We start from the raw sequence: 27,668 nt of genomic DNA on the forward strand, positions 1-27,668 counted from the left end.
TGTAACATATACAACCACGGATTTAGTGAATGTTAAAATGAACATACATGTGGTGAAAGTATTGTTCATTGCTAGCTCATGTTAATTAATGTTTACAAGCAAAATATTTTTGTATTCAAATGTTGTAGCTGGTTTTGCTTTTAGGATAAATATTGAAAAACTACCAAAATTGTTAATAACATTCTAATTCTGCTAACAATGACAATAATTATATAAAAGAAATGTAATAAAAGAAATGTAAAGCAACTATTAAAGTTAATTTGATTTGCTGTTCAATCCATGCATCACTCAGCCAACAGATTCAAACTTGTATGCTTCCGCATGTTTAAGTCGCTTTGAGCAAACTGCTAAATGAGAAGAAATAAATGCATGAAACCCTTCCCTTTGGTGCGATCCTGTAGTTAGACTCCAGTGCTGCAGGTGGCGCAATCGAGCGCATAATATCTCACTGCAGCCGACGGAGAAACACAGTGCACGGCTAATCATGTAGCAGAGCCTTTGGAAAACTGAGGTAGCTCTTAAAATGTAAAATAAATATTTCGTTTTTACAGTAGTAGTCTATTGTATGTCCTATACTGTTATATTATGTATCGGACGATTTTTTTTAGCCAAAAAGTTTCGTCTAGTATTTAATTGGTGTATTGCTAATACATTAGCTGTCAAGACAATGTTGGAAAGACCAACCAATTACAGCTTGTGTTAAAGTTAAAGTAAGAACTCTTGAAGGACGTAAAAAATAAGTTTTATCATCCTTATTCATAGCAGGATTACTAAAGTGAATGCTGTGGGGGCCGAAGATAAATAACAAAATATATTTGTATAGTATAAGTTACATGAAAACAATTTGTTTTTTTATGTCTTACAGTTTCACTAAGCTCGAGCTTGAAATTGTGTCATAATGAATAGGCCAAAACCAACAAGCATCAGGCGACCTAGTAGTACTAAACCATCAGGTAAGTATTTTAACTGTGATTACATACAGTAAAAAGCCATAGGTGAAGTAGCCCTGCATGATGTGTCTTTATTGTCTTTTGATGTTCCTCAGGTCACCCACCTCCAGGGGATTTTATTGCCCTTGGATCGAAGAGTCAGAGCAGTGAGCCAAAAGCAAATCCAGCTCTTCTGAAACCGGCATCTACGGGTTTGCCTCCGGACCGCAAGAGAGAGCCACCCTCATCCCTGCCCTCATCCTCTGGCCTGTCCAGCCTATCAAAACGGCCAAAACACTCTTCTACTCCACCCAGCGCCCTCTCACGCCTCGCTGAGGTGGCTGCTGTTGACAAAAGATCAATTTCTCCCTCCATCAAAGAGCCATCTGTAGTTCCTATTGAGGGTAGGAATAATGGAGAACTACATGTTCTTTGACTGCAAAGAATCTAAAGAGTCTGACTTAAAGGGATAGTTCACCTAAAAATGAAAATGCTGTCATGAATTACTCACCCTCAAGTTGTTCCAAACCTGTATACATTTCGTGGTGTGGTTGAACTCAAAGAAAGATATTTGGAGGAATGATAGCAACTGAGATTTCTGGGTCTCCATTGACTACCATAGTAGAAAAAAATATACTGTATATATTTTTTTGTTCTGTTGAACACAAAATAAGCCATTTTGAAGAATTTACAGTAGTATTAGTACCATTTTAATTGTTTCAACAATGGCAGTCAATGTAGTCCCAGAAATGTCGGTTGATAGCAATAAGGGCTCGGCATACTACATTCGAAATCGAAAAACGACCGTCTGTGACCTGATTTCGAACAAAATCTGGTCCAAACGAAAATTCGTTTCACTAGTTCGCTGCAGCAAACCAAACAGAACTATCAGGGAAAGTTCGTGTTGGCCGTAGGGCTGAGCGATATATATCACGATTCAGGCAAATTATACACGTCTAAATCGATTCGATGTTTTATGCACAGCTATTCTGTGAACTACGGCTGTTTGGTCAGTAGGAAGTACTGCTCGTCTGCTCGATCTAAAATCACTTGAAAAAGCAACACTTGTCTATCATCATTACTATAAATCAACTTTATTATGAAAAAACCTGAAAAGGTTTGAAGAACAGCGATAGAATATGACCACAGGCATTTCATGGAACTAATTGTTCTTCTTCGGTTTCCCATATTTGGAGTTACTGCGCAAGAGCGCCCTCTGGCTTTCGGATGTGGCGGCATTTAACCGTAAGTTATTGAGAAACTGAGAGCATAAGAATCGTATGATATATCGGCCAGCCCTAGTTGGCCCGTAAACACCCTCGAGCCACCATTGGTCCATGGTCATTACGTAATAGGTGGGTGTGTTATGTAGCGGCGCCTGGTCTGTGGGAAATAACGCGTCCTTTTATTTGCCAACGTTATGTAAACCCCGCCTCCAGAAACAAAGGGGTGTTGGATTGTTCGAAAACACTATTCCGTCTCTCAACGTTTTCGAGCTTCGTTTTACCCCCAAATGCAGAACGAAAGCGCAATTCGCCTGGACTATGCCAAGCCATTTATTCCAAATATATTTCTTTGTGTTCAACCAAACGAATAGAGAGTGAGTAATTCAGTAATTCATGATTTTCTTTTTTGAGTGAACTATCCCTTTAAATACTTTCATAATCACTAGTTTCATCCATGGAAATGTTTTGATCCAAATGTTTTGACTGTATTCAGATAACATGTTTGCTTGTGTTTCAGTCTCTCCTGCTGTTCTTCTGGATGAGATTGAGGCAGCTGAGGCAGAGGGTAATGATGACCGCATTGAGGGTGTTCTCTGTGGGGCCGTCAAACAACTGAAGATGAACCGGGCCAAGCCTGACATGACGCTCTACCTCAGCCTCATGTTCCTGGCCAAAATCAAGCCCAATGTCTTTGCCACAGAAGGTGTCATAGAGGTAGATAACATTTTTGTCTTTTATAATATAAAAATGTTTAACGGTGCTACTGATAATGTAACCCATTCAAAGATGGTGCTTGCAAGACCAAAGTCGTGAGTTCAATTCGCAGGGAACACACAAACTGATCAAATGTATATTTCGGATGTGTTTTATGTCTTTGTTCAGGCTCTCTGTAGTTTGCTACGCCGTGATGCCTCCATTAACTTCAAGGCCAAGGGAAACAACCTAGTGTCTGTTCTGGCCTGCAATCTGTTAATGGCCGCCTATGAGGAGGATGAAAACTGGCCTGAGATATTTGTCAAAGTGAGGGTCAACGTCTGTGACATACGTCGATATAAGACTGATCATAGAATTGATTTACAGTCATTGTGTTGGTTACCAGGTCTACATCGAGGACTCGCTAGGTGAGCGTATCTGGGTAGACAGTTCGCACTGTAAAACCTTTGTTGACAACATCCAGACCGCCTTCACAACCAATATGCCTCCTAAGAGTATGCTACTACAGACAGATACGGGGAGATCAGGGGGAGATCTCAGTGCAGGTTGGTGTCCGTGAGCCTGTTTCTCTGTCAAAACCTGGAATATGTTATGTGTATATGTTTGGGATCTTAGGGAACAGCCCCCATCCTTCCACACCAGATGAAGATGAAGGTCAGACCGAACTTTTAATTGCAGAGGAGAAACTCAGCCCAGAGGATGATGGACAGATCATGCCCAGGTATTACGTCTGGTTTCGGTTGTTATATGTGTGGATGCTGCAGTTGGTGTTTGAAAGTTTGAGAGTCTTGAACTCTTTGGCTGCAGGTATGATGAATTGGCTGAAAGTGTGGAGGAGTATGTTTTAGAAGTTTTGAAGGACCAGCTGAACCGTCGACAGCCTATGGACAACGTGTCCAGGAACCTCTTGCGCCTTCTGACCGCAACGTGCGGCTACAAAGAGATTCGACTGATGGCTATCCAGAGACTTGAGATGTGGCTGCAGAATCCAAAGGTACATGAACATGCCAAATTGTGGAAATGTTGGTTTCTTAACTAATGTTTTTTGTTTGTTTGTTTTTGTTAATAGATGGGGCTGTCAAACGATTAATCGCATCCAGAATACGAGTTTGTGTTTACAGAATACGTGTGCAATATATACAGTATATACAGTGAGGGAAATAATTATTTGATCCCCTGCTGATTTTGTAAGTTTGCCTGTTTACAAAGTAATTAATGGTCTCAAATTTTTATGGTAGGTTTATTTTAACTGATAGAGACAGAATATCAAAAAAATTAGGGGGAAAAAATGTTATAAAGGTTAGAAATTGATTTGCATTTCAGTCAGTGAAATAAGTATTTGATCCCCAAGCAAAACATAACTTTGTACTTAGTGTAGAAACCCTTGTTGGCAAGCACAGAGGTCAGACATTTCTGATAGTTGGTCACCAGGTTTACACATGTGTCAGGATACATTTTAGTCCACTCCTCTGTCAATCTTTAAGGTTTCTTGGCTGTCGCTCAGCAAATTGGAGTTTTAGCCTCCTTCACAGAGGTTCTATAGGACTAGGGTCTAGAGACTGGCTAGGACATTTAATGTGCTTCTCCTTAAGCCACTATTTGGTTGTCTTGGCAATATGTTTTGCGTCTTTGTCATGTTAAAGGCTCATCCATGACCCATCTTCAGTGACCTAGTTAAGGGGAGGAGGTTCTCGTCCAAGATTTTAGGGTACACTGGCCCGTCCCTCAGCCCCTCAATGCGGTGAAGTCATCCTGTATACCTGTAGCAGAGATAAAGCCCTAAAGCAGAATGTTTCCAACACTGTGCTTCTCTGTTGGTGTTCTTGGGGTCATAGTCAGCATTTCTCTCTATTTTGTATTTCTTCTATTTCCAAATAATCGCACCAACAGTTGTCTCCTCCTTACCAAGCTTCTGTCTGTAGCCTATTCAAGGTTTGTGCAGGTCTCCAATCTTGTCCCTGACATCCTTTAAAACCTATTTGGTCTGGACCATGGTGGTGGAGAGGTTGAACTGGAAGATACAGATTCTGTTGGCAGGCATCTTTTATATACATAACAAGCTGATTTAGGAGTACTTTCTTAAAGTGACAGGACTAATCTGTGGTCCATATAGGCACATAACCAATCTGTGGAGCCAGAATCCTCACTGGTTGGTAGGGGATCAAATACTTATTTCACTGACTGAAATGCAAATCAATTTATAACCTTTATATACATTTTTTCGATATTCGGTTTCTATCAGTTAAAATAAACCTACCATAAAAATGATAGACCCTTCATTTCTTTGTAAGCAGGCAAACTTACAAAATCAGCAGGGGATCAAATAATTATTTCCCTCACTGTATGTGTGTGTGTGTGTGTATTTATAAATACAAATTAATATGCAGAGTACACAGACATATATTATGTTACCATAAACTTTTATTTTGGATGCGATTAATTGTTAGACAGCCCTATTAATAGACTAATCAATTGAACAATATTTTGTTCTTTTTTAGAATATTAAGAGCACTTGTATTCCCTTTTGGCTTAAAAAAAAGAAGTTGTTTCTCATCGAATCAGTTTTCAAATCTGTTTATCAATGTAATAGATAGTGAATTGATTTTGATATCAACGTTAGCCGTATTATATCGAACAACCATTAGTCAAAATATCGTCACTGTCAAACTGAAAGCTTGTTTATCCCAAACTTCCACTTTTGTAGGAAATAAAATGAACACTGTGTTGTCAAAGTTGAAAAGCTCGTATTTTCTGTTGGCTAAATTTATGCAAACCCCACAGACAAACATAAATTGTGACCAATTCTAATGATTTATGAAAAAATATGAAAAATGTAGAGACAAGGTTTCATTCAACACAGACAATATAAAAACCACTGGTCCGATGATTTGGTTTGGTGTTACTTGTGTTTTTTTCCAGCTGACTCGGCCAGCACAGGATCTTCTCATGTCTCTTTGTATGAACTGTAACACACACGGCTCAGATGATATGGAGGTCATCTCAAACCTCATCAAGATCCGTCTCAAACCTAAAGTTCTCCTCAACCACTACATGCTGTGTGTCAGGTGAACATCACTTTTTCTGTCCTGTGTTCCTGAGTATCTTTTAGGACATAGTAGCTCTATACAAAAGCATATTTACAATGTTATTTATTGTTTTTAAATTCACATTTGTCCATGTTTTTCTCTGCAGGGAGCTTTTGAATGCTCACAGAGATAATCTGGGCACCATGGTGAAGTTTGTGATTTTTAATGAGTTGTCAAATGCCAGAAATCCGAATAATATGCAAGTGCTCCATACACTCTTGCAGCACAGCCCAGAGCAGGCACCCAAGGTAACTTTGTGCTAATCCACCAACATCTAGAAACATTTAGATAGCTTTGGTCATATATCTTGATAATTTTCCCTCGTTCTTAAAGGGATAGTTTACCCAAAAATGAAAATTCTGTCATCATTTACTCACCCACGAGTTGTTCCAAATATGTATAAATGTCTTAGTTCCGATAAACACAGAGAAAGATATTTGGAAGAATGCTTGTAACCAAACAGTTCTTGGACCCCAATGACTACCATAGTAGGAAAAATTACAATGGTAGTCAAATGTGACCCAAAACGGTTTGCTTTCCTACATTCTTCAAAATATCTTCTATTGTGTTCATCAGAACAAAGAAATTGACACAGATTTGGAACAACTCGAGGGTGAGTAAATTATTACTTTAGTTTAAGACCCCATGAAATATTTTGACAATTTGATTCTCAGCTTCTTCCCCCGTGTTGACACATTACATAGTAAATATTCTTAGCCTTGTTTTTGTCTTCCAGTTTCTGGCCATGGTATTCCAGGACCTGCTGACCAACAAGGACGATTACCTGCGTGCATCCCGTGCCTTGCTTAGAGAAATCATTAAACAAACCAAACACGAGATCAACTTCCAGTCCTTTTGTTTGGGCCTCATGCAGGAGAGAAAGGAGGCCAGTTATGTAGAAATGGAGTTTAAAGTGAGCACTTCTTCTGGAGCTTCTATCTGTGTGCACTTTAGGACACTTACGCAGGCATGACTGTTATATTAATTTCTTGCTTTAGGAGCGCTTTGTTATCCAAGTGACAGATCTGCTGACGGTGTCCATGATGTTGGGCATCACGGCTCAGGTGAAAGAGGCCGGCATCGCCTGGGACAAAGGAGAGAAGAAGAGTAAGATCTCTTATTGATTTTTTGTGTGTCATATGGTTGGAACTGTTACATTAAGTAGGATCCATACGTGTCTTTGTTTCAGACCTGGAGGTGCTGAGGTCCTTTCAGAACCAGATCGCTGCCATCCAGAGAGACGCTGTGTGGTGGCTGCACTCTGTTGTTCCTACCATCAGCAAAGTCGGGGCTAAAGATTATGTGCACTGGTACGTATGGACCCCTATCCCATAGGATTGTACTGCATGTTACAGGACACATGTATGTTCAAGACTCAAAATGAATGAATATTGTTTTACTGCTCTTGTTCTTCGGACAGCCTCCACAAGGTGCTTTTCACAGAGCAGCCTGAAACATATTACAAGTGGGATAACTGGCCGCCTGAGAGTGAGAGAAAGTAAGAGATCATCTCCCTCTGGAATTTAGTGAATAATACATGCTTTTGTGTTCGATCTGAGCTCAGGCGTCTTGTTTCTTTGTTAGTTTCTTTCTTCGGCTATGCTCAGAGGTTCCTCTGCTGGAGGACACACTGATGCGCATCTTGGTGATCGGTCTGTCACGGGATTTGCCGCTGGGCCCTGCCGATGCCATGGAGCTGGCCGATCACCTGGTTAAAAGAGCCGCCGGAGTTCAGTCTGATGGTGAGATAATCCTGGTTGAAAAGAATGCATCTACGTATTTTACATTTACGTTTAATATACTGTGTAAAATGCCAAACTTTAAAAAAAAAATGCAGCGCTCATGGCGCTGAACACTGATGAGCAGACACGGCCAAAGGCACGTCCTGTTTGAAGAGCTGCTTTGTGTGTACTTCAGACATCATAATGTGAACACAAATGGTCATGAGATGATGTTTGCTGTTAAATGTAGACCTTGAGGTGTTGCGGGTGGAGAGGATCCAACTGATCGACGCTGTGCTGAACCTCTGTACGTACCATCACCCAGAGAACATCCAGCTGCCAGCAGGGTACGGCTTTCACCTTTCACCCACTTTATTCTGCTTTTCACTTTTGTTTCACTGTGCTGTGATTCAGCAGCGTTGTATTGCCAAATAATTACCGGGTGTCATGGGCTATTAGCATTGAAAGTTGCGGTTGGACTGATCCTGGCGTCCACCACTGTGTTTGCCTGGGATGTTTTTAACTCAGGGTTGGTGAAATGACTTTAGTGTGTTCCATGTTAGGTATCAACCTCCAAATCTGGCCATATCGACGCTTTACTGGAAGGCCTGGCTCCTGCTGCTTGTGGTGGCAGCGTTCAACCCACAGAAAATCGGTATGGGCGGATATTACGCAATTTTTGCATTTCACAATTTATCGTATTAAGACCACCGGATCGCCGTGTGATGTTGATGTTATCGCTGATGGTTTTAGGTTTGGCAGCCTGGGATGGATACCCCACTCTGAAAATGCTGATGGAGATGGTTATGACAAAGTTAGTGTTCTGCACATGATCCGATTGTAATGTGGCTGTCGTTACGTTTTTTTTTTTAAGCAACCTTCTTTTTCTTCAGTAACTACTCCTACCCTCCGTGCACGGTGGCTGATGAAGAGACCAAAACTGAGATGATCAACCGGGAGTTGCAGATCTCTCAGAAGGAGAGGCAGGAGATCTTGGCCTTTGAGAGCCACCTGGCTGCTGCCTCCACCAAGCAAACCATAACGGAGAGCAACAGCCTTCTGCTGTCCCAGCTCACCAGCCTCGACCCAAAGTATGACTTCCTGTTTGTTTCTCTAGTGATTAGCACTGAATGCATAAACGCAGGTTGGTGAATCATACGTTCTTTGGTTTTCTTCTGTGTTCAGGGGACCCCCACGGAGACCACCTCCTCTCATACTGGAGCAAGTGAAGAGCCTCAACCAGTCCCTGCGACTGGGCCATCTGCTGTGCCGAAGCCGCAGCCCTGACTTCCTGCTCAATATCATCCAGAGACAAGTAAACACACACTCACTTGCTGGTTTTTTCTTCATATAGAGTCGTGACTAATTTGTTAACGCTCATTTCTGATTTCATCCAGGCCTCCTCTCAGTCTATGCCATGGCTGGCTGATCTCGTCCAGTCTAGCGAAGGTTCCTTAGACGTGCTGCCCGTTCAGTGCCTGTGTGAATTCCTCCTCCACGATGCGGCCGATGACGCTGCTTCCGTTGATGATGAGGAGGAAGGAGAAAGCAAAGAGCAGAGAGCGAAGAAAAAACAGGTAAAGCTCAGGCTTACCTCACATTTCTGTTTTTTTAGCAACAACCTTCATATCAATTATTACTTTTTATATATCTTTAAGAGTTAATAATATGACAATAGTTTTTTAATAGTCAATCTAATTTAGTTCATTTGAAGCCCTCTTGTCATTTCAAACCTATATGAGTTTCTTTCTTCTGCAGAACACAAAAGAAGATATTTTGAAAAATGTCTGTAACAGAACAGCACAGCCCCCTTTTACTTCTAACCAATGCAAGTGAATGGGGGGCTGTTAACAACATTCTTCAAAATATCTTCTTTTGTGTTCTGCGGAAGAAAGATGGTCATACAGGTTTGACATGACAAGAGAGGAAATGATGACAGAATTTTCATTTTGAAAGTGAACTACTCCTTTAAGCTCAGTTTAGTTAAGCAGTTTTTTTATTTTGCTACTGTACCTTGAAGAATTCTTTAAGTAATTCACAAGGAATTCATAAGTAATTTTATAGTGTCTTGCTGCACTTGAGGAAGCTTTTATTTTTTATCATTTATCATTTAAACAATCATATTTCATGTTACTTTTAAAATTGATCATGATTTTCTCTTTTCACAGAGACAGCAGAAACAGAGGCAGCTGCTTGGGCGACTACAGGACCTGCTGTTGGGTCCTAAAGCTGATGAACAGACCACATGTGAGGTCCTGGATTATTTCCTACGCCGTCTCAGTTCTTCTCAGGTGGCCTCCAGAGTGCTGGCCATGAAGGTAATTTGGATTTCTTCAAAATCACCCATTTACCAACTTTTGGTTCATTTAGATTTGTAGGATTGTGATAAACATCCATGTGATGTTTGTATCAGGGTTTGTCTCTGGTGCTGACGGAGGGAGGCTTGAGGGACGGTGAGGAGAGAGATCAGCTCATGGAGGAAGACTCGAGAGATGCCGAGTTACTGCCAGGTTACCAGTGGCTCCTCCAGGACCTGCCCAAACTGCCTCTGTTTGACAGCGTAAGAGGCTTGACCTCCAGTGCCCTGCAGCAGGTCAGTCTGTATATGCCTCATGGTTTATGCTAATGCATGACGGTGTCAAATGATATTCATTGAGACATTGATTTTTATTTACAGGCCATTCATGTGGAAACGGATCCTCAAACCATTAGTGCCTACTTGATCTACCTTTCCCAGCATGCACCGGTGGAGGAGCAGTCACACCACAATGACTTGGCCTTGGTGAGGTCATATGATTTTAAAACAACAGGATTTCTGATGTTAAATGAGTTCTCACATCATTCACTCATGTGGCGCTCTACTGATCTCTCTATAAAACGACTTCTTGTCTCATTTCCTGTTTCCTCTGTCCTGGCTGGCATTTCCTCTCTCTGCATGTCTCGCAGGATGTGGCACGTCTGATAGTGGAGCGCTCCACCATAATGAACAGCCTGTTTTCCAAGCACTCATGCAGGCCCGAGTCCGAAGCCGTTCTCTCCGCTCTGATATCCATCTTCTCTACCTACATCCGACGTATGAGGAAGACCAAAGATGGAGAGGACCTTTACAGCTGGGTAAAGAGAATATAAGATGGACGCACTAATTCTTTTTCTTTTTGATGTTTTGGTTTATGAAAAACATTATTCATATGTTACTCAAAAGTCAGAGTCGCAGGATCAAGTGTTCTTGCGATGGACTTCAGGAGAAACGGCTACTATGCACATTCTGGTGGTCCATGCCATGGTCATCTTGCTCACACTGGGACCCCCTAAAGGTCGGTGTCTCTGCTCTGTTGGTGGACTTGGGTGATGGATGCTTTGTTTGATTTGTAGTAAGTGTGTGTTGTTTTTCAGGGGAGAGTGAGTTTTACAATTTGTTGGATATCTGGTTTCCTGACAAAAAGCCCCTTCCTACTGCTTTCCTGGTTGACACGTCTGAGGAGGCACTTCTGTTGCCTGATTGGCTGAAGTTGAGAATGATCCGCTCTGAGGTGTCCCGATTGGTAGATGCGGGTATGGAGGATGCTAATGTATTTAAGAACAATGATGTCAAAAATAGCACGTAATGATATTCACACAAGTTAATCTCTTGAGTTTTTTCCTCAACCACAACATTGGATCCCATTGACTTCCATTGTACAAATCGCAGAGACATTTTGAGGGTAAATAAGTGACAGACTTATTATTTAGGGGTAAACTATCCCTTTAAATTAGAGAAAAATAATACAATTTTTTTCCATAATATCAGTAACACCAAATCAGTTTGAAATGCAAGTCATGTATCAGTTACTGAATATTAAAGAGTAAATATTTTGTGATTTTTAAGGTCCTACTTTGGTTTCTGGACTGTCCAACAAGTTTACGTACATACACGGTGTAAAAACACTTTCATTTTCTAATAATAGGCAGTTATTATTACCTTACTTATTGACTGACTCTCAAATGATTCGTTCGCCGAAAAACACTCTTTTCTGTCAGCCTACTCTGATCTGATTGGTCAGATGGTCTAGTCTGCTGTGATTGGTCTACCGCGTGGAACGTACAGTAGGCGGGCATTACACGGAGTGACGCAAATCTTACGCGGAACTGAAATTAGAACGACAGACGAGTTCACGTGATTCAGAGTCGACTCCTTTTTACCCCAAGCCTTTGTTATTCGTTCACTTTCGGCTTTACCGCTTGGCAGACTGCTTACATTCACACACAGCAACATTACACACTGCATGAAATGTAATTTCAAGGACATTGTAATAGTTACGCTTTAATTTGGTTTTGCTGTTTTGGATTCAAGCAGTGGATTTGCTGTGGGTTGTAACATGCCATTGCGATTATTTTTTTTGATGGAAATGTTTTTATTTGGGTATTACAGTTTAGATATTGGAAATTTCCAATGTATTTTGAATTATTAAGGAACTAAATAGCTGGCTCACAGGCAGTAGTCATGGACAACTCTATTTGTTTCTCAAACTCTTTCCGCAGCTCTTCAGGACCTTGAGCCTCAGCAGCTTCTGTTGTTCGTCCAGTCTTTCGGGATCCCCGTCTCCAGCATGAGCAAACTGCTACAGTATCTGGACCAGGCCGTATCCCATGATCCTCAGACACTGGAGCAGAACATTATGGATAAAAGTGAGTATGTCTCATTTCACTTTGCGCCTCTACTGTCCCATCATTCATTGTGTGTCAAATGATCGCGGCTATGTTTACATGTTCATGACTCTTCTGTAGACTACATGGCTCATCTTGTCGAGGTTCAGCATGAGAGAGGAGCAACAGGTGGACACACGTTTCATAGTTTACTCAGTGCTTCACTTCCTCCACGCAGAGGTCAGCATCTACACCTGTAGATGAAGTATTTTACTGTGCTTTTACCACATAGTGCCATCAGGGCTTATGTGATAATAATTTGATCGATACGAATGTGTTACAGACAGTTCAGACGTGAGCAAGGCTAAGGTTACTGTTGAAACACCTCATGGCTCTGTAAAGATGAGAGCGGTGAGTCAGGTGCCTGTCATCGGCCCTGATGATGATCTCGCGGCGATTCTACTACAGGTACATCATGTGATTCTGATCTGTGTATTATCTAGTTCTAGTCATTGGCTTCAATCAAGTTGATTTGAAATTGTGGATTATCTCTCTCGCCCTCAAGCTTTTTCCACTGCAGGTGGATCCACGTTGGCCTCCACCCCCGGTCCGGCCCTTGGCTTTAGCTCTGCAGCAGTCTTTGGCCCAAGAGGTGTTACGTGCACGGCAGGGTCACATCCAGCAGGGCGGAGCTGCTGGACGACTCTTACAAGCCCTAGCAGCCCTTTTGAGTTCCACCCACGCTGGAGCTCTGGTCATGGCAATGCATCACAGCCACACGATCTCCTGCCCTCTACTGCGCCAGCTCCATCTCTACCAGGCATGACATCTACATATATTTACTTCATATTCATCGTTACAGGTTCTTTATCTCCCGCTCGTTCCCATCATTCTTCTCTTGTAGGGGTTGGTGTCTCAAGACGTCGGCTTCTCCACACTGTTCTTTAACACCGTCATTCAGACGTTGACCTGGCTGGAGAGATCGGCAGTAGAAACAGGACCACTCCAAAGCCTGCTGAAATCTCTGGCCGCTCAGTACTCTCACAAACATCGCATCACAGATGGTGAGTGGGTCTTTATCGTGTTATATTATTAGATTTGACGAAAAAACAGCATTGTAACACCTCAAACTTTGCAGCGCAGAGCTGGCAGATTGAAGTTAAATGTTCAAACTTTCTCTGTGATTGTGTTGACTCTTTTTTTTCTTATAAGTTCGTACAGGGTTTCTGCACCTGGCTGATGCTCTTGCATACAGACGTGACTCTGAGGTTGCGATCAGGGGCATTATTGCATCATTGAAAGCGGGAGAGAAATGCAACGTTGAACCTGAACTCATAAGAAAAGGTATTTAAGTCATCATGTGTTTTTCAGGTTGTCTTATCATGATGAATTACATTTTGATCTTATAAAAGAGAATATGTAACAATGTTAACTGTTATTACTAAATACTATTGTAAAGATACAAACCATTTGTTTAGATGCTGTTTGGGCAATTTGATGCAAAGGTTTTTTACCATACAGATGTCAATATTTGGTGGTATAAATACCTTCTCGTGATAGTGATAGTTTACCTAAAAATGAAAATTCTGTCATCATTTATGCACCCTCTTGTCATTTCAAACCTTTATGACTTCCACAGAGCACAAAAGAAAATATTTTGAAGAAAGCTGGTAACCGAACAGCACTGGACCCCATTCACTTTTATTGTATGGACACAAAACAAATGCAAGTGAATGGGGTCCAGTTATCAACATTCTTCAAAATATCTTCTTTGGTGTTCTGCAGAAGAAAATGACAGAATTTTTATTTGTGGGTTAACTGTCACTTTAAAAACTTTAAAGTACAGTGTTCCATAGTCAGATAAGTGAATTGTCACATCCGTAATGGTCCTTATTCCTCATAAATGGACACATACATTTTTTTAAAATATAATAACTATTTTGTGTACTATAAAGAGTGATCCCTTCTCCATTTGTTGGGTAATATTGCGTCTTAATTGACAGAAATTGACAGAAAAAAGTGTGTCACATCCATAATGCATGAATTTTTCTCTCTTGTAAAGGGGTAATATGACAAGGCTAAAACGAGTATTATCGTTTGTTTTAGATGTAATACAATGTGTATACACGATTTAAGGTTCAAAAACACAGTATATTTGTATCTGCTCTTTGCCCCGCCTCTCTGAAACGTGCAGATTTTTTACAAAGCTCATGGCTCTGAAAAGCGAGGTGTGCTATGATTGGCCAGTTAACCAGTGCGTAGTGATTGGTCGAATACTGCAAGTGTGTGACGGAAATGTAACTTCTCTTACCATATTCGGAACATCAGGTTCCAAAGCAATTGTACTGACTGGTACGCCCACCTTACTTGTGTATACATTTGGGTGGTCTTAGTCAAATCATACCACGAACTGATGTAGATTTGTGGGGGTGTGGTTACACGAGGCGTTTCAGGCAGGTCTGGGTGAGCATTCACTTTTAGATAGAATGCATCTTTTGTTCCCACACTTTCATTTTTGCAATTTTACGTGTCTAATACATGCATGGGCAACTTATAACACACCAAAGACACAGAAAAATTTAAAATAGACCCATTTAAAATAGAATACTCATGCATAGACTGATATTTTTCTGATTTCTGGAATCTATCATCATAGGTTTAATCAAATATAAACAGGTGGTTCAATGTGTTGGTAATAACTAATAATTTATATTCGTACAGTTTTGACTTAAACGGTCACATCCATAATGCTGGAATTGGCTATTTGTAAATGTAAGCTGTGTCTAAAACTACTACCTATCTCCTACATAGTGCACTATATCAGGTGTCTGCCATTTTGTAGTGATGTCCAAAACCTGAGTGAACTACTTCATTCCCTACATTCGTTCACTCTTTTTTACCCACAATGCACTCTGATTTTGAGTGTACATTCAATGTACACTCGTTCAATCAATATTTCCCATGATACAACACGAGACGACCGCTTGATTAGAATCAGCTGGAGGACACTGACCGTTAATGCCACAAATGTATGATTATACACACATATGTTTGTTATTCTTGACAGTTATTTTCCACTTTAAAGAATAAGCAGATCAAATACATGTGATAAACAGTAATGTTTCAGGGTTTTCCTGGCTCAAAATGAGGCAGAGGTGGTGCCATCCTGATCTTGTACACACACACATACGCCTACCGTACCTTTAAGTGGCTTAACCAAAGTGACTTTCACATATTAAAAGTTCTAATAAAATTAGATAAAAATGACAATTATGAAGTTATATAAAACATTACTTTTATTCAAACAAACAGAAATGTTTTTTTAATCAAATAAAGCTTTTTTTTTTTATCATTTTCAACTAACTTTTCAGCCCACAATAGCCAACTGAATTAACCAGTCTTACTAAATGAGCAAAGCTCATTCACATCTTTCATGCTCTGTGGTTCACTTTAAATGATTCAATGATCTCTTATATTCGCTAGTGACTGAAAAGTTCAATAGTTTAAATGAATCGGTTCAAATGAGTCATTCGTGTGCGAGTCGTTTTGAACGCAATGTGCAACTCGCTGTGTACAGTCTACGCTGATTCGACGATCTAACTGCACAGCTAAAGACATTACAATGATGTGCGGCATGTTAATTTAAGAAATTTCAAGAAGTTAAACGTACTTGGAATGCAAAACGAACTCTTGTTCTGCGACTCTTTTTAGCACCTCAGTGTGCTGATAATGAAACAGCGCCTCCACTGTGGTGTAATGTCGCAACTGCAGTTACAAATGACAGTCTGTTAAATGCACGCAGCATTTCTTGTGAAGACACCCCACATAATTTTGGCGAGAGTCTGAGGCGGCACAACATTTGACAGAGGCGGCCGCCTCCAATTTCTCTATGCAGGAAAAACCCTGTGTTTTATTTTAAATATATTAAATAATTTTATCAAAGGGGGTAAATAAGCATGCCTGCAAATAAATGTAACAGTTGTTTTTTCTCTTTTCTATTAAACTAATACAACAAACGTGACAAATAAAGTGAAAATGAATTTGAGTATTTTATAAAAGAATTCACAAAAGCCACACATGTGTAATATAAGCTAATCGTTATGTTTATGAAGAACATCTGCGACAGTACTATCAGACGCAGGCTATAGACGTCAGTGTCCGAAACCACTCACTCATTTTCATTCACTTCATCCCCATATAGTGGACTCAATTGTCATTCGCTATATAGGAAATAGTGAAGGAGTGAACGAGGGAGCGGTTTCAGACACAACAGAAGTCTCCCTTTTCATGTAAATGAATTCACCTTTTACGATCTTTTATAGTAGTTCTCGCTGTTTTGGTACCATTCACATGAGCTGTGTGAAACCGACCTGAGAAATTGTGCAAAATGGTCATGAAAAACAAAGTTAGGACTGTTTCGACACCAAACACACATTGTAAGTGGACCTCAGGGAAACAAAGAATCATAGAAGAAAACATATAATATGACACCTTTTAAATGCATTAGCCAAAACTTGTTATTAACTTTAATAATAGCCCCTCTTACAACCACACAGTGGGTTTTAAAAACAACTTATGCCACGGAAAATATTTTCAACTCGTTTTTGTCTGTAAAATATCTGTGGCTAACGTAGGTCTGACAGACGAGGAGAGGGGGTAAGTGAGATATCCAGTGGTAGTCGAGCTCTGCGTGTCGGTTGCCAGCATTAGTCAGTCTCTCCGGAAGGTTCATGAAGGCTCGTCTGACTCATGGCCGGCATCGCCGCCGCTGTCCTGAATGTGTTTCTCTTTATACGTTTTAATATGCCGCCCTAAAAACTCACTCAAAACAAAAACAACCACACACAGCAGGGCCACACATCAGAGCTTGTTTTTATGTCCAGCGACCGAGGTTAAGTTTGAAAGAGACATTAAACCCTCATGAACGTTACTGTGGGCTGGGGGCCTGGAGGACGATTACTCCGAAACGAAGCGTGAAGTGGTTCTCATTTTTGCAGTGTGTGATTGGCTTGTTTTTTATTCCTGGACCTGTGTGTGTTTTTCAAGAACACTTACCGTTCGATAAAAACAAATGTGTTTGTGTGTAGTGTTGCAGGGGCTGATAGAGATAAAGTCCCCGTATCTGGAGGAGCTGTTGTCCATGCTTATGACCGTCGGTACGGAGACCGGAGCCCCCAGAAACACAGCGGGCCCCGTCGCCATGGTGATCTCTCTCCTGCTGCAGGAAACAGAGGAGCGAGGGGTGAAAATAGAGGTGGATTCCAAAATGTGAGTGCGATGAGTCACTTTTGTCTCGTCACTGGGCCAACAACACTTCATAGGTTTTCTTACTGTGTGCTGGTGATACTGTTTCTAGGTGGGGATGGAACACAGTAAAAATTGGTTAATGCTTTCTTTCTATCACGCATCCAACAGCACAAGTTACCATAGTGAGACCAAAAACACATTAGTCAGTGTTTACTAAAGGATACTGGCTTTGCAGCAGGGGAACCCTGTCCACCCCTGTAGTTCCCCATAATTGGTCTTTTTTGAATGTTTTAAAGGAATAGTACATCTAAAAAAAAAGAAAATGTTATTATTATTAACCCTCTTGTTATTTCTTCAATGCAAAAAATGTCTTACTAAGCACAATGAGTTACTAAGAGGCAAAACTGGTGGTTTTTGGGAAAGAGAGCGGCTGCCATTTTGGGGTGAAAATGCTTGATAACTGACATGGTTTTTAGCGAGCCAAGGCTTTTGTCATCATGTATTATCATCATTCGGGTTGAATTTTGGCTTTAATGTTTTTATTTTTTTAACAAAGCAGCTTATATTGCCATCGCGATAGAAAAAAGCGGTCGCTTTCACCCCAAAATGGCGAAAACGCTGGTGTTGCAATGGAACGTTCTATTGAGCTTCTACTCTCGGTATCTATACTCTTTGCTAAGCATTTTTTTGTTGTTTTCTAGGACAAATATAAAAAATTCCTAAATAAAGATGCATTTCCTTGACAAGGAAAGTGACCTAAGTGACCTTAGTCTTAGAAAGTCTTAGACCTTAGAATTAGTAAAAATTCTGCCATTGGGGTAAGAAAAACAAACTTGCATTAGTTACTTGATGTCCCAGTGTGTGAAATTTAGCGGCATCTAGTGGTGAGGTTGCGAATTGCAACCAACGGCTCACTCCACCGCTCTCCCCTCCCTTTTGAAGCACTACGGTGGCTGACACAGAACTAAGATGTCGTCATGTTTTCGCTTCTTTGCCGAAGCACATAAAGTATTTACAAAATTCGCTCTATAGAGCATTTTGTCTGTTTAGGGTTACTGTAGAAACAGCATGGTGAATTCCATGTCTGTTATATTTTACTGACATTTATTGAGAACATGGTGTATTGTATGGGCTGATGAGCGTGCGTTCTCTCTGGCAGCTCTGAGTCAAAGAAGCCTGGCTCGTGTTCAGGGCTGTTGGTGGATTGGCTGGAACTGCTTGACCCCGAGGTGACCTCCGTGTGTTCAGATCTTCAGCAGAAGCTGCTCTTTGCTCAAAACAAGGTAAAAAAAAGACATTCCTGAACTGTGACAATGTAAGTGGGTGTGGGCAGTGTTTTAGAAGTAGTGTGTTGTACTGTTGGGCCACACAGATGTTTGCGGGCCGCCTGATGCATGTTTTGCATTAAAATGGCAAAGACCACAATTTGATCTGGTTTGATCTTTGGTTTTGCTTGATAATTTTAAAAGGGGAGGATTCAAACCTGAACACACCTGTGCGGTATAGTCTGCTTTGTTATCCACCCTGTAGAGTGGGAACCCTGTGATGTGGACTTGACATTATGCTAATTGTTAACTTTCCCATTGTTTGTTTCAGGTTAAAGGCGGTGGTGTGAATGTGGCCCCCTCCTACAGGCCGTATCTGTTGGCCCTGCTCACACACCAGTCCAATTGGAGCACACTGCATCAGTGCATTAGCTCTCTGCTTAACAAAAAGCAGAGGTGAGCGAATACCTCCCGGCACTGTCATCTTTCCTATGCTGTACTTGACTGAGTATGTGTTTCATCCGTTCTCCAGGCTGGACCCAACCTCAGCTCTAGACTTTCTGTGGGCCTGCAGTCACATTCCTCGGATCTGGCAGGGGCGAGACCAGAAAACTCCTCAGGTTTGGCTGGACTCGCATTTTCCTCACTAAAAAATAGTTTGTTCTTTGTAAACCAACTTAAAATTCCACTTCAGTCCACATGGACAAAAATTCACAGTATTGATGTTACAACTATTACCACGTTAATATGTGACTTCTCATATAAAAGGTGCTGTGTGTAATTTTTGGAGCATAAACTGACAGAAATGCAATATAATACACATAACTATGCCTTCAGAGGTGTATAAAGACCTTACATAATGAAGCGTTATGTTTTTATTACCTTAGAATGAGCGATTTCTATCAACGCGGGTCCCCTTAAATAGAATTCATCATGTTGTTTCTACAGTAGCTCTAAACCATGGGTCTTCAACCAGGGGGAACTGCAAGGGGTCCGTTAATTACTATTTACTCACAGGCAACTTTTTGTTAAAAATGTAAAGCATGGGTAACAAAAAAAAACAATGTTCTCTGCATTCTCATATATTTCTGAACTTCTGTTCAAATTTGTTAAAGCTGTAAAGCGCAGGCAAATGACACCACACCGCTTCTGCATTGTAAACTCGGACAGAACTATCTTACATGTTTAAAATCAATGAAACGCGCACCGTGTACTGCTTGTGCACGTCAAACAAGTTTCCCCAAAAGTAACGCGGACTCGTTGCATCATGTTGCTCTCCTTAGTCTGATATGATGCTCTGCAGAAAAAACTCATGAATTTTTGTGTAAGAAAGACCACGGAGCTCAGAATTATAAAATAATAAGCGGTGTGTTCTTCAACACACAGGGAAGCGGGAAAAAAGAAAAAAAAGAATTACACTTACTAAAACGGCCTACTTTTACAACAGAATGCATAACATCTTCACTAATTTCTTTCGCATCTACTAGAATAGTCTTTGTGCCATTAACCAGGGTCAGTCATCTAATTGAAGCCTTAAAGGGGTCATATGGCGCGAATATGTGTTATAAGTTGCCCATGCATGTATTAGACATGTAAAATTGCAAAAATTAAAGTTTGCAAAAACAAAAGATGCATTGTATCTAAACGCAAATGCTCACCCAGATCTGCATGAAAAGCCTCGTGTAACCACACCCCCACAAATCTACGTCAGTTCGTGGTATGATTTGATATGCCAAATGTATACGCAAGTAAGGTGAATACCTGTCAGTACAATTGCTTTGGAACCTGATGTTCCAAATATGGTAAGAGGCATTGCATTTCCGTCACACGCTTGCAGTATTCGACCAATCACTACGCACTGGTTACCTGGCCAATCATAGCTTTGTAAAAATCAGCGCGTTTCAGAGAGGCGGGGCAAAGAGGAGATACAGACATGCACGGTATGTGGAAAATACAGCGTTTTTGAATCCTTAAATCGTGTATACACATTGCATTACATCTATAACAAACAATAATATTCGTTTTAGCCGTGTCATATGACCCCTTTAAAAAAACGAAGGTTCAGGACAAGTAAATATTTAACTGTCCATCTCACAGTAAAATGAAAATGTATGATGCTGCAAATCCCTTAAAACAATCAAAGAATCTATATTAACAATAAAAATAATAAACAGAAAAGTATGTATGTGCAACAATAACATGCATATGACATAACATGTAATGTCTTAACATAATATTGCTGTGACATTAAGGGTTGTTTCTATTTAAATAGCTCCGTTTACGCATTTAGGTGGCTTTCACAGTTGAAGTTTAGTTCGGAACGGGGCACGGTTCGCTTGAAAAATCGCTAATGTGAAACCTGTCAAGCGAACCCAGGTGCGCGCCAGGCCACCGAACCTGAGACTACCTGAAGGAGGTGGTCTGAGTTCGGTTGCTGTCTAACTGGGGCAGTTTGCATGAATATGAAAGTAACACGGACCCGGGTGCGCATTTGATGAGGAAGTAAAGTGATCTGCGTATGCGTTTAAGCCGATTACGATGTATTTCCTTCAATAAAACAGATTTTGTGTTGATGATTTACCTTGGATTCAAGCAAGAGTGAGCCTGCATCGTATTTCTGCGTTGTGAGTGGAATCAGAGCGGCAGGTCAATGGTAATCCACTGTTTCCTTAAAATAGTCTGTTTGCAAGCAGCAGAAAGCCGTCTTCATGCAAGACGCATACAGCAAACCCAAATGCCATTTACAAATTAATAAAAACAATATATTGATCCGTGTTCTGTTTTTTGATGACGTAAGACAAACGCAAGCGCACCAGGGTTCGACATAATCAAGTTGAGTGTGAAAGCAAACCAATGCTGCGAGGGTGCCGGGAACAATTGCACTCAAGTTCAGACCGCAGCAAACGAGTTTTATTTTGTATACATAGTTTAGAAAACATAGGTCATTGTAAAGGTTTTAAAAGTACAGCCGGTCCAGCAAATTTTGACTCATCTTTTGTAAGATGTTCACAGCAAAGTAAGAGGCCGTGTTGGTTGTGTGTATGTTTCTGCAGAAACGCACTGAGAAGTTTGTCTTGAAGCTGAGCCCTGAAGAGCTAATAAGTCTGGTGGATCTCATCCTGTCTGAGTCAGAACTGAACTGCCGTGACTCACCGACCTCCAAGAGCAATCTGGACCAGGTCTCTTGTTCTCTCCTTCAGTCCCGCCTGCCTCTGCTGCACAGCTGTCTTCACTCAAACTTCGACAATGTCAAGAAAATCTCTGAGTATCTCATCAGTTGTGTTAAAAAGTGGGGAGACAGGTATGTCCTCTCAGTTCCTCTCAGTTCAAATATATTTGGAGGAATGTTAGCCATTTTCAGTTCTGGGACATCATTGACTACCATAGTGGGAAAAATTACAATGGTTGTCAAAGGTGCTGTTTGCTTTGAAATTCTTACAAATATCTAATTTTGTGTTTAACAGAACAAAAAAAGTAAAAAATGTTCTACTATGGTAGTGAATGATGTCCCAGAACCAAAAATGGCTCAAATTCAACAGAACAAAGAAATGTATACAGATTTGGAACAACTTAAGGGTGTGGACATGGTGACAGAATTTTCATTTTCGGTGTGAACTATCCCTTTTACTGTCAATAAAACACTGAATTAAAAGTAAAATACGTTGACCTCCAACCTCTGTTTGAAACGAAATTAAAGGTAACTTTATGTTCTTATCTTCACTTTGGTTTAGGCCAAGTCAGCATTTTCCATGAAATTGTACTCAAATTGTAAATCATTATTATAATATATTTTTATTTTTAATTCAAAAAGGTTATGGACTGCAGCTTTAAATTGACATAAAATAAGAATTTACACAAAATCTATTTAAATAAATAACCATCTTTGTCCTCCTGCCTTCATCACATTGTATTCGCTCATTAACTATATTGGCATTATATAGATCATCGCCCACACTGCTCCCTCTAAAAATCAGCCAATGAAAAACCACATGGACTATAAATAAAAGATACAACAAAGATCGCAGCCTTAAGCAGAGGTCAGTGTTTGCCCCATATGCAACCAAACACATACAGACATTCCCAACAGATAATCCCTGAACGTTCTTCCTAGAAGCCTCACATCATACAACAGAAGCACTCGCAGCGGGCACAATAGTGGGAGGGGCTGTAATTAGCTCTTGTGGTGTGAAATGAGAGGCAGCTAAAGTCATTCGCCGCTGTGATCTTCCAGAAAGCGCGGCGTAATATAATGAATGCAGGATTAAGACTCCAACTTTTCCTTTGGCTTCTGTTGTGAATCGCGACTCAGACCGGGCTGTCAGACAGATCAGACTGCAGCATTCGTTTCATGAATGTGCCTTTGGTTATTAAACCCCCTTAATGAGGGGGAAAACTTGGGACCGGGTCAGACGAAGACGTGCAGTAGTTTTAAGTGGAGCTAAGCTGTCTGTTACACAGGGTAAAGTGTGTTTAGTGGGAAAAACGCCTGTGTGTTTGTTGGGAGTTCAGTTTTTCTATCTGTTGCTAGTGAACACAACAGCGGATTAACAGGCATAAACCACAATTAGGCAACAAAATGTGTTTAAACAGGCCTCCGCTTGATTGGACAAGCAGTTGTGAGTGCTCTCGAGTGTTCTTCAGTGGCTGATAACACGAAGGCCTTGTTGTAAACCATCATCGGTGCTTTTTCCTAGTTACACCATGCAAATGTCTCGAGGGCTGTAGCGGACCTTTTCTGTTGCCTTTTTGTAACTTAGTGTTTGTGGTATTCTTATAAAACGACAGTTAAATGTTGTCTATCTGTTTTCAGTATAATGAGTAAGAGGTGTCAGACGCTGCTACTGCAGATCTACCTGCACTTTCCAGAGGTCATCCATCACGTCCGCCTACCAGAGGCCTCACTGAGCGGAGAGGGAGCAGCCGACGGCAGCACCTGCAAGGTAACACATGCACCATGTGACACCTGATATCATGAAGCTCCTGTTAACAGAGTTTGTGATGATTATAGTGGGTGTGTGTGGGCTTGTGTTCAGTTGGATGTTCTAGTGCATCGTCTCATCACCCTGCTAGCTGACACAGGAGACTCTAAATCTGCAGAGAACCGTGTGGCCGATGCTAATCTGGCCTGCAGGAAACTGGCCGTGTCCCACCCGGTGCTTCTGCTCAGGTTTGCTACATGGCACTTTTTCAAAAATCATCATTGAGCAAACAGGATTTTATATAGCAGTAGGTTTTAAAGACATGAAACCTATTGGTATTCATTTCCACCTCAACGTGACACATTTCCGAGTTGAACTTAATATTCAATAATTGTTGGCAGATTTGATTTATTGACATTTGACCTGATCATGAAATCATTTTAAAGATGCAAGTCATTATTTGATATATTTGATATAGATATAGAGTTTGGTTCTAAAATGAGATAACTCCATTATTATTTTTATAAATCATGTTTTTTTGTTATGTTATGTTTATATATGTGTGTGTGTGGCCTTGTTTTTATATCCCGGAGGGGACCTAAACCTGAATACACACCAACTCATGGGGACTCGTGTCACCGTGGGGACCAAAGTTGAGGTCCCCATGGGCAAAAAAGCTTATAAATCGTACAGAACAATATTTTTTTTAAATCTAAAAATGCACAAAGTTTTAGGTTTAGGGGATAAAATATACAGTTTGTACAGTATAAAAATCATTACTCCTATGGACTGTCCCCACGGAGATAATAAACCAGACATGTGTGTGTGTGTATATATTTATATAAAATATTATAAAAAGGCTATAAAAACAAGCACTGGTAAATTGTGCACAGTAAGATTAAGTACATTTATTAAAAAAGGTAAATAGATGTCTGTTCTTGTCTTCAGTGTTTATACTAAGAGTGTAACAGAGTGATGTGTGTTTTCAGACACCTGTCCATGATTGCTGCTCTCCTGCATGGCCGCATCCATCTGAACATGCAGGAGATCAAGCAACAGAACCATGTCACCTTCTTCAGTGATGTTCTGGCTATCCTCGAGCTGCTGCAGCCGCTGGTTTTCCATTCTGACCACCAGAGGGCACTGCAGGACTGTCTGCTGTCCTTCATCAAAGTCCTACAGGTACAGCAAGCCATCAACACACTAGATATAATATCAATTAAAAAATATACATTTGTTTAATGATTGTAATTCTTTTTTAAAAAGGTAATGTATGTCTCTTTTTTACATTTCTGGGGGATTAAATATAATATTAGTTTAATCTTTGCTGATATACTCTGAATATAACATATTCTTTACTTATCCGCTGAAAAATCTTAAACTAAGCATGAATCTCAAACCATTTTCTTGCAGAACTTTAAAAGATCATCCCGTTTGCCGATCATAAATAAATTCGTACGGTTCATCCAGAAATACATTACCCACGATGCAGCATCTGCTGTGCCCTTCCTTCAGAAACACTCTGATATTCTCCAGTAAGACTTCTATTTGTGTTTGTTTGTTTTTGCATACTTTTTTGCATGATTAAAGTCACTCTTTTTAGATCGTGAATGTAAATGTGCTCCTGGTGTTTTCACTCTTACAGGGGTCTGTCCACTGAGAATCCAGACCTGGTGCAGCTCAAGTCTTTGCTTGCTGGACTGGCTCTGCCTGTAAAGTCTGGTTCCTCGGAGAGCGCCGCAGAGGACAGAGATGGTGAGGAGTCGCACACCTAACATCACAAGGAAATGTGTGATATGTTCTTTTCCAAAACCTGTGTCTCTTATATGTACTTTCAGTAGATGATTCGTCATCAGGTTCCCTCCAGCTGGTCAACATCTCAGCCTCTTTGCCTCTGACTGCAGCCGACATGACCAAATGCCTGAAGAAAATCTCTAGAGGAGAAGCTATTGAGGGTGAGATCTGTACAACACTTCTTTAAGCAATCTGTTTTGTAGGGAAATGGAATGGGTTGGTTCAAACCAGAAATGGCTTTTTCCAGAAAATAATAAAAGAAAAATAAACAGAGCTCGGAGAACAACACTCTTTTTTTGGTAAAGGAAAGATGTGGTTAATAAAAATATATATATATATTTTTTTTAATATAGTTATTCATAAAATGTAAAATATATTACGTTTTTATTTATTTTTTAATTGAATACGTTACATTTTATATAATTAATTATATTATATTAATGATGTGTGGTGTATTTTGTTCTAGATGTGTTCGAGGGATTGACGGAAGTGGACGAGAAATCCAAAAGGAATCCTGAAATTATTCAGTATTTTGTGGTAAGTACATGGCAGCATTGCACGCTTAAAAACAACAAGATTAAACAGGTACATGTAACATGTCATGTTTTATCAGAACGATCTTCAGAGGCTGATGAGTTCACCTGAGGAGGTGTGCCGTAACATGGCGTTCAGTCTGGCCCTGCGGTGTATCCAGAATATCCCCAGGTGAGAGTCAATAGATTGTATAATGTTTATCGAACGTTACAAATACATTCTGACTCTTGTTATCTTTGTTGACTCTAGCATGGCTGCTGAATTCCTGCCAACATTCATGTACTGTCTGGGCAGCGGGAACTTTGATGTGGTGCAGACAGCCCTGAGGAACCTGCCGGAATATGTGCTGCTCTGTCAAGGTATTCTGTCGAGTAGGACTACAGTCGTGTGTGGATGTACTTTTGATTGTGCTTCACTGACGTAATTGGAGTGGGTGGATTTTTCTGTGTAAACTGTTCTTTGTGGATAGTTGTGTTCATCTCTTTCCGATATCCTTGCTGGTATCTGGCAAAAGTTTTAAGTAAAGAAAAACGATTTTGTCATGTGCTTGTTTTTACAAAATGAGAGACAAGCCATAATGCTTCTATGGTAGTCGGCAGCATGCCACAGATGTTCTTGATAATGTTTAAGGTGTGTTAAACCTGGAATATTTTCCAAGGGTGTGGGTTTCTTTTGTCTTATAGACGGTTTCATCGGACACATGCACCTGGCCCGAAGTTAACTTCCGGTCTGTGTGTGTTGATCGGTCTGGCTAGTGGCTAATAATATAACTTTATATTATACATTCATAAGTTTATATTTTATTTATATTTAATTTAATTGTATGATAATTGTAATAAATACAAATTTGTTAAATTTTATTGTATATAAATATTTTTTAAATAAACAATTTGTTGAATGGGTCGTGAGACTTTGTTGCATTTAAGTTTAGCCAAGTAACGGCTCTTCTACTGATAATAAAAAAATCACACTGGCTAGACATACTTTTAATTAGACATTTAATTAGACGTTAACTTTTAACTAAGCTAGCTAATGTAATTTCCCTTGCTTGTTATCAGAAATAATCTACAGGGACTCTATTCTTTGCGGATGTGTGCCGGATGTCAAGTTTGGGCCCCAAAAGTAATGTTTGTTTATGCTGTTGCCATGTAACTGTATCAAAAAGAAAATTTCGTTGCATTTTTCTTTTCAGAGCATGCTGATATTCTGCTCCACAAAGCATTTTTGGTGGGCATCTACGGTCAGATCGACACCAGTTCCATGATTGCAGAATCCTTGAAGGTCTTGCGCATGGAAGCAACAACATAGACATCCGTTTTTATCTTTGGTTTTAACTCCGAGTGTCATGCACTGTTGACACAATTCATCATCATTGATAAAAATCTGCATTGAGACATAGCATTGGACATCATCTTTTAAATACTTCCAATAAAAAATGATAAAAACGTGCTGTTCATCTGCTGGGAGTGTCTGTCATTTGTGTATGGCTTTAAATAATAAAACCACGAAGTTATAAAAGCGTCAAATCTTGTTTTTACTGTTTGCTTTTAACTAGCGTTCCATAACACCTACTGTAAGACTGTTGTTGTTTCTTATCTAAAATAACTTTC

General features: G+C 40.3%; 1 protein-coding gene across 2 annotated transcripts; it reads left to right on the forward strand.

Annotated features, from left to right (window-relative positions):
* The first annotated feature begins 427 nt into the window (after nucleotides 1-427).
* ints1 (integrator complex subunit 1) lies at nucleotides 428-27,599 on the forward strand. Of its 2 annotated transcripts, none has more exons than XM_057346462.1 (48): nucleotides 428-511; nucleotides 866-953; nucleotides 1,046-1,333; nucleotides 2,673-2,869; nucleotides 3,038-3,175; nucleotides 3,255-3,414; nucleotides 3,485-3,590; nucleotides 3,677-3,863; nucleotides 5,789-5,934; nucleotides 6,062-6,203; nucleotides 6,692-6,868; nucleotides 6,954-7,062; nucleotides 7,145-7,265; nucleotides 7,376-7,453; nucleotides 7,540-7,697; nucleotides 7,927-8,023; nucleotides 8,240-8,331; nucleotides 8,430-8,490; nucleotides 8,570-8,767; nucleotides 8,862-8,991; nucleotides 9,074-9,253; nucleotides 9,845-9,994; nucleotides 10,090-10,269; nucleotides 10,354-10,458; nucleotides 10,623-10,790; nucleotides 10,879-10,990; nucleotides 11,070-11,228; nucleotides 12,195-12,341; nucleotides 12,441-12,539; nucleotides 12,643-12,767; nucleotides 12,865-13,119; nucleotides 13,204-13,363; nucleotides 13,512-13,643; nucleotides 17,387-17,567; nucleotides 18,706-18,829; nucleotides 19,143-19,267; nucleotides 19,344-19,431; nucleotides 21,865-22,112; nucleotides 23,622-23,751; nucleotides 23,845-23,978; nucleotides 24,720-24,912; nucleotides 25,144-25,265; nucleotides 25,376-25,485; nucleotides 25,569-25,685; nucleotides 25,991-26,061; nucleotides 26,138-26,229; nucleotides 26,308-26,417; nucleotides 27,251-27,599. In XM_057346462.1, exons 2-48 carry the CDS (start codon nucleotides 899-901, stop codon nucleotides 27,364-27,366), a joined length of 6,573 nt encoding a protein of 2,190 aa, XP_057202445.1. In that variant the 5' UTR covers nucleotides 428-511; nucleotides 866-898; the 3' UTR covers nucleotides 27,367-27,599. The 2 variants fall into 2 exon arrangements, with proteins under 2 accessions (XP_057202445.1, XP_057202446.1); XM_057346463.1 differs by having other exon boundaries at nucleotides 25,572-25,685.
* The last annotated feature ends 69 nt before the right edge of the window (nucleotides 27,600-27,668 follow it).

This window comes from Triplophysa rosa, linkage group LG11, assembly GCF_024868665.1.
Source record: "Triplophysa rosa linkage group LG11, Trosa_1v2, whole genome shotgun sequence".
Taxonomy (NCBI): Eukaryota; Metazoa; Chordata; class Actinopteri; order Cypriniformes; family Nemacheilidae; genus Triplophysa; species Triplophysa rosa.

Bases quoted from the DNA above. Each gene is read 5' to 3' on its own strand.
- ints1 (XM_057346462.1), top strand. From the start codon at position 899: ATGAATAGGCCAAAACCAACAAGCATCAGGCGACCTAGTAGTACTAAA. The intron at 3,591-3,676 runs GTATTACGTCTG...CTTTGGCTGCAG, and splicing joins GATGGACAGATCATGCCCAG to GTATGATGAATTGGCTGAAA. The intron at 12,540-12,642 runs GTCAGCATCTAC...AATGTGTTACAG, and splicing joins TTCACTTCCTCCACGCAGAG to ACAGTTCAGACGTGAGCAAG.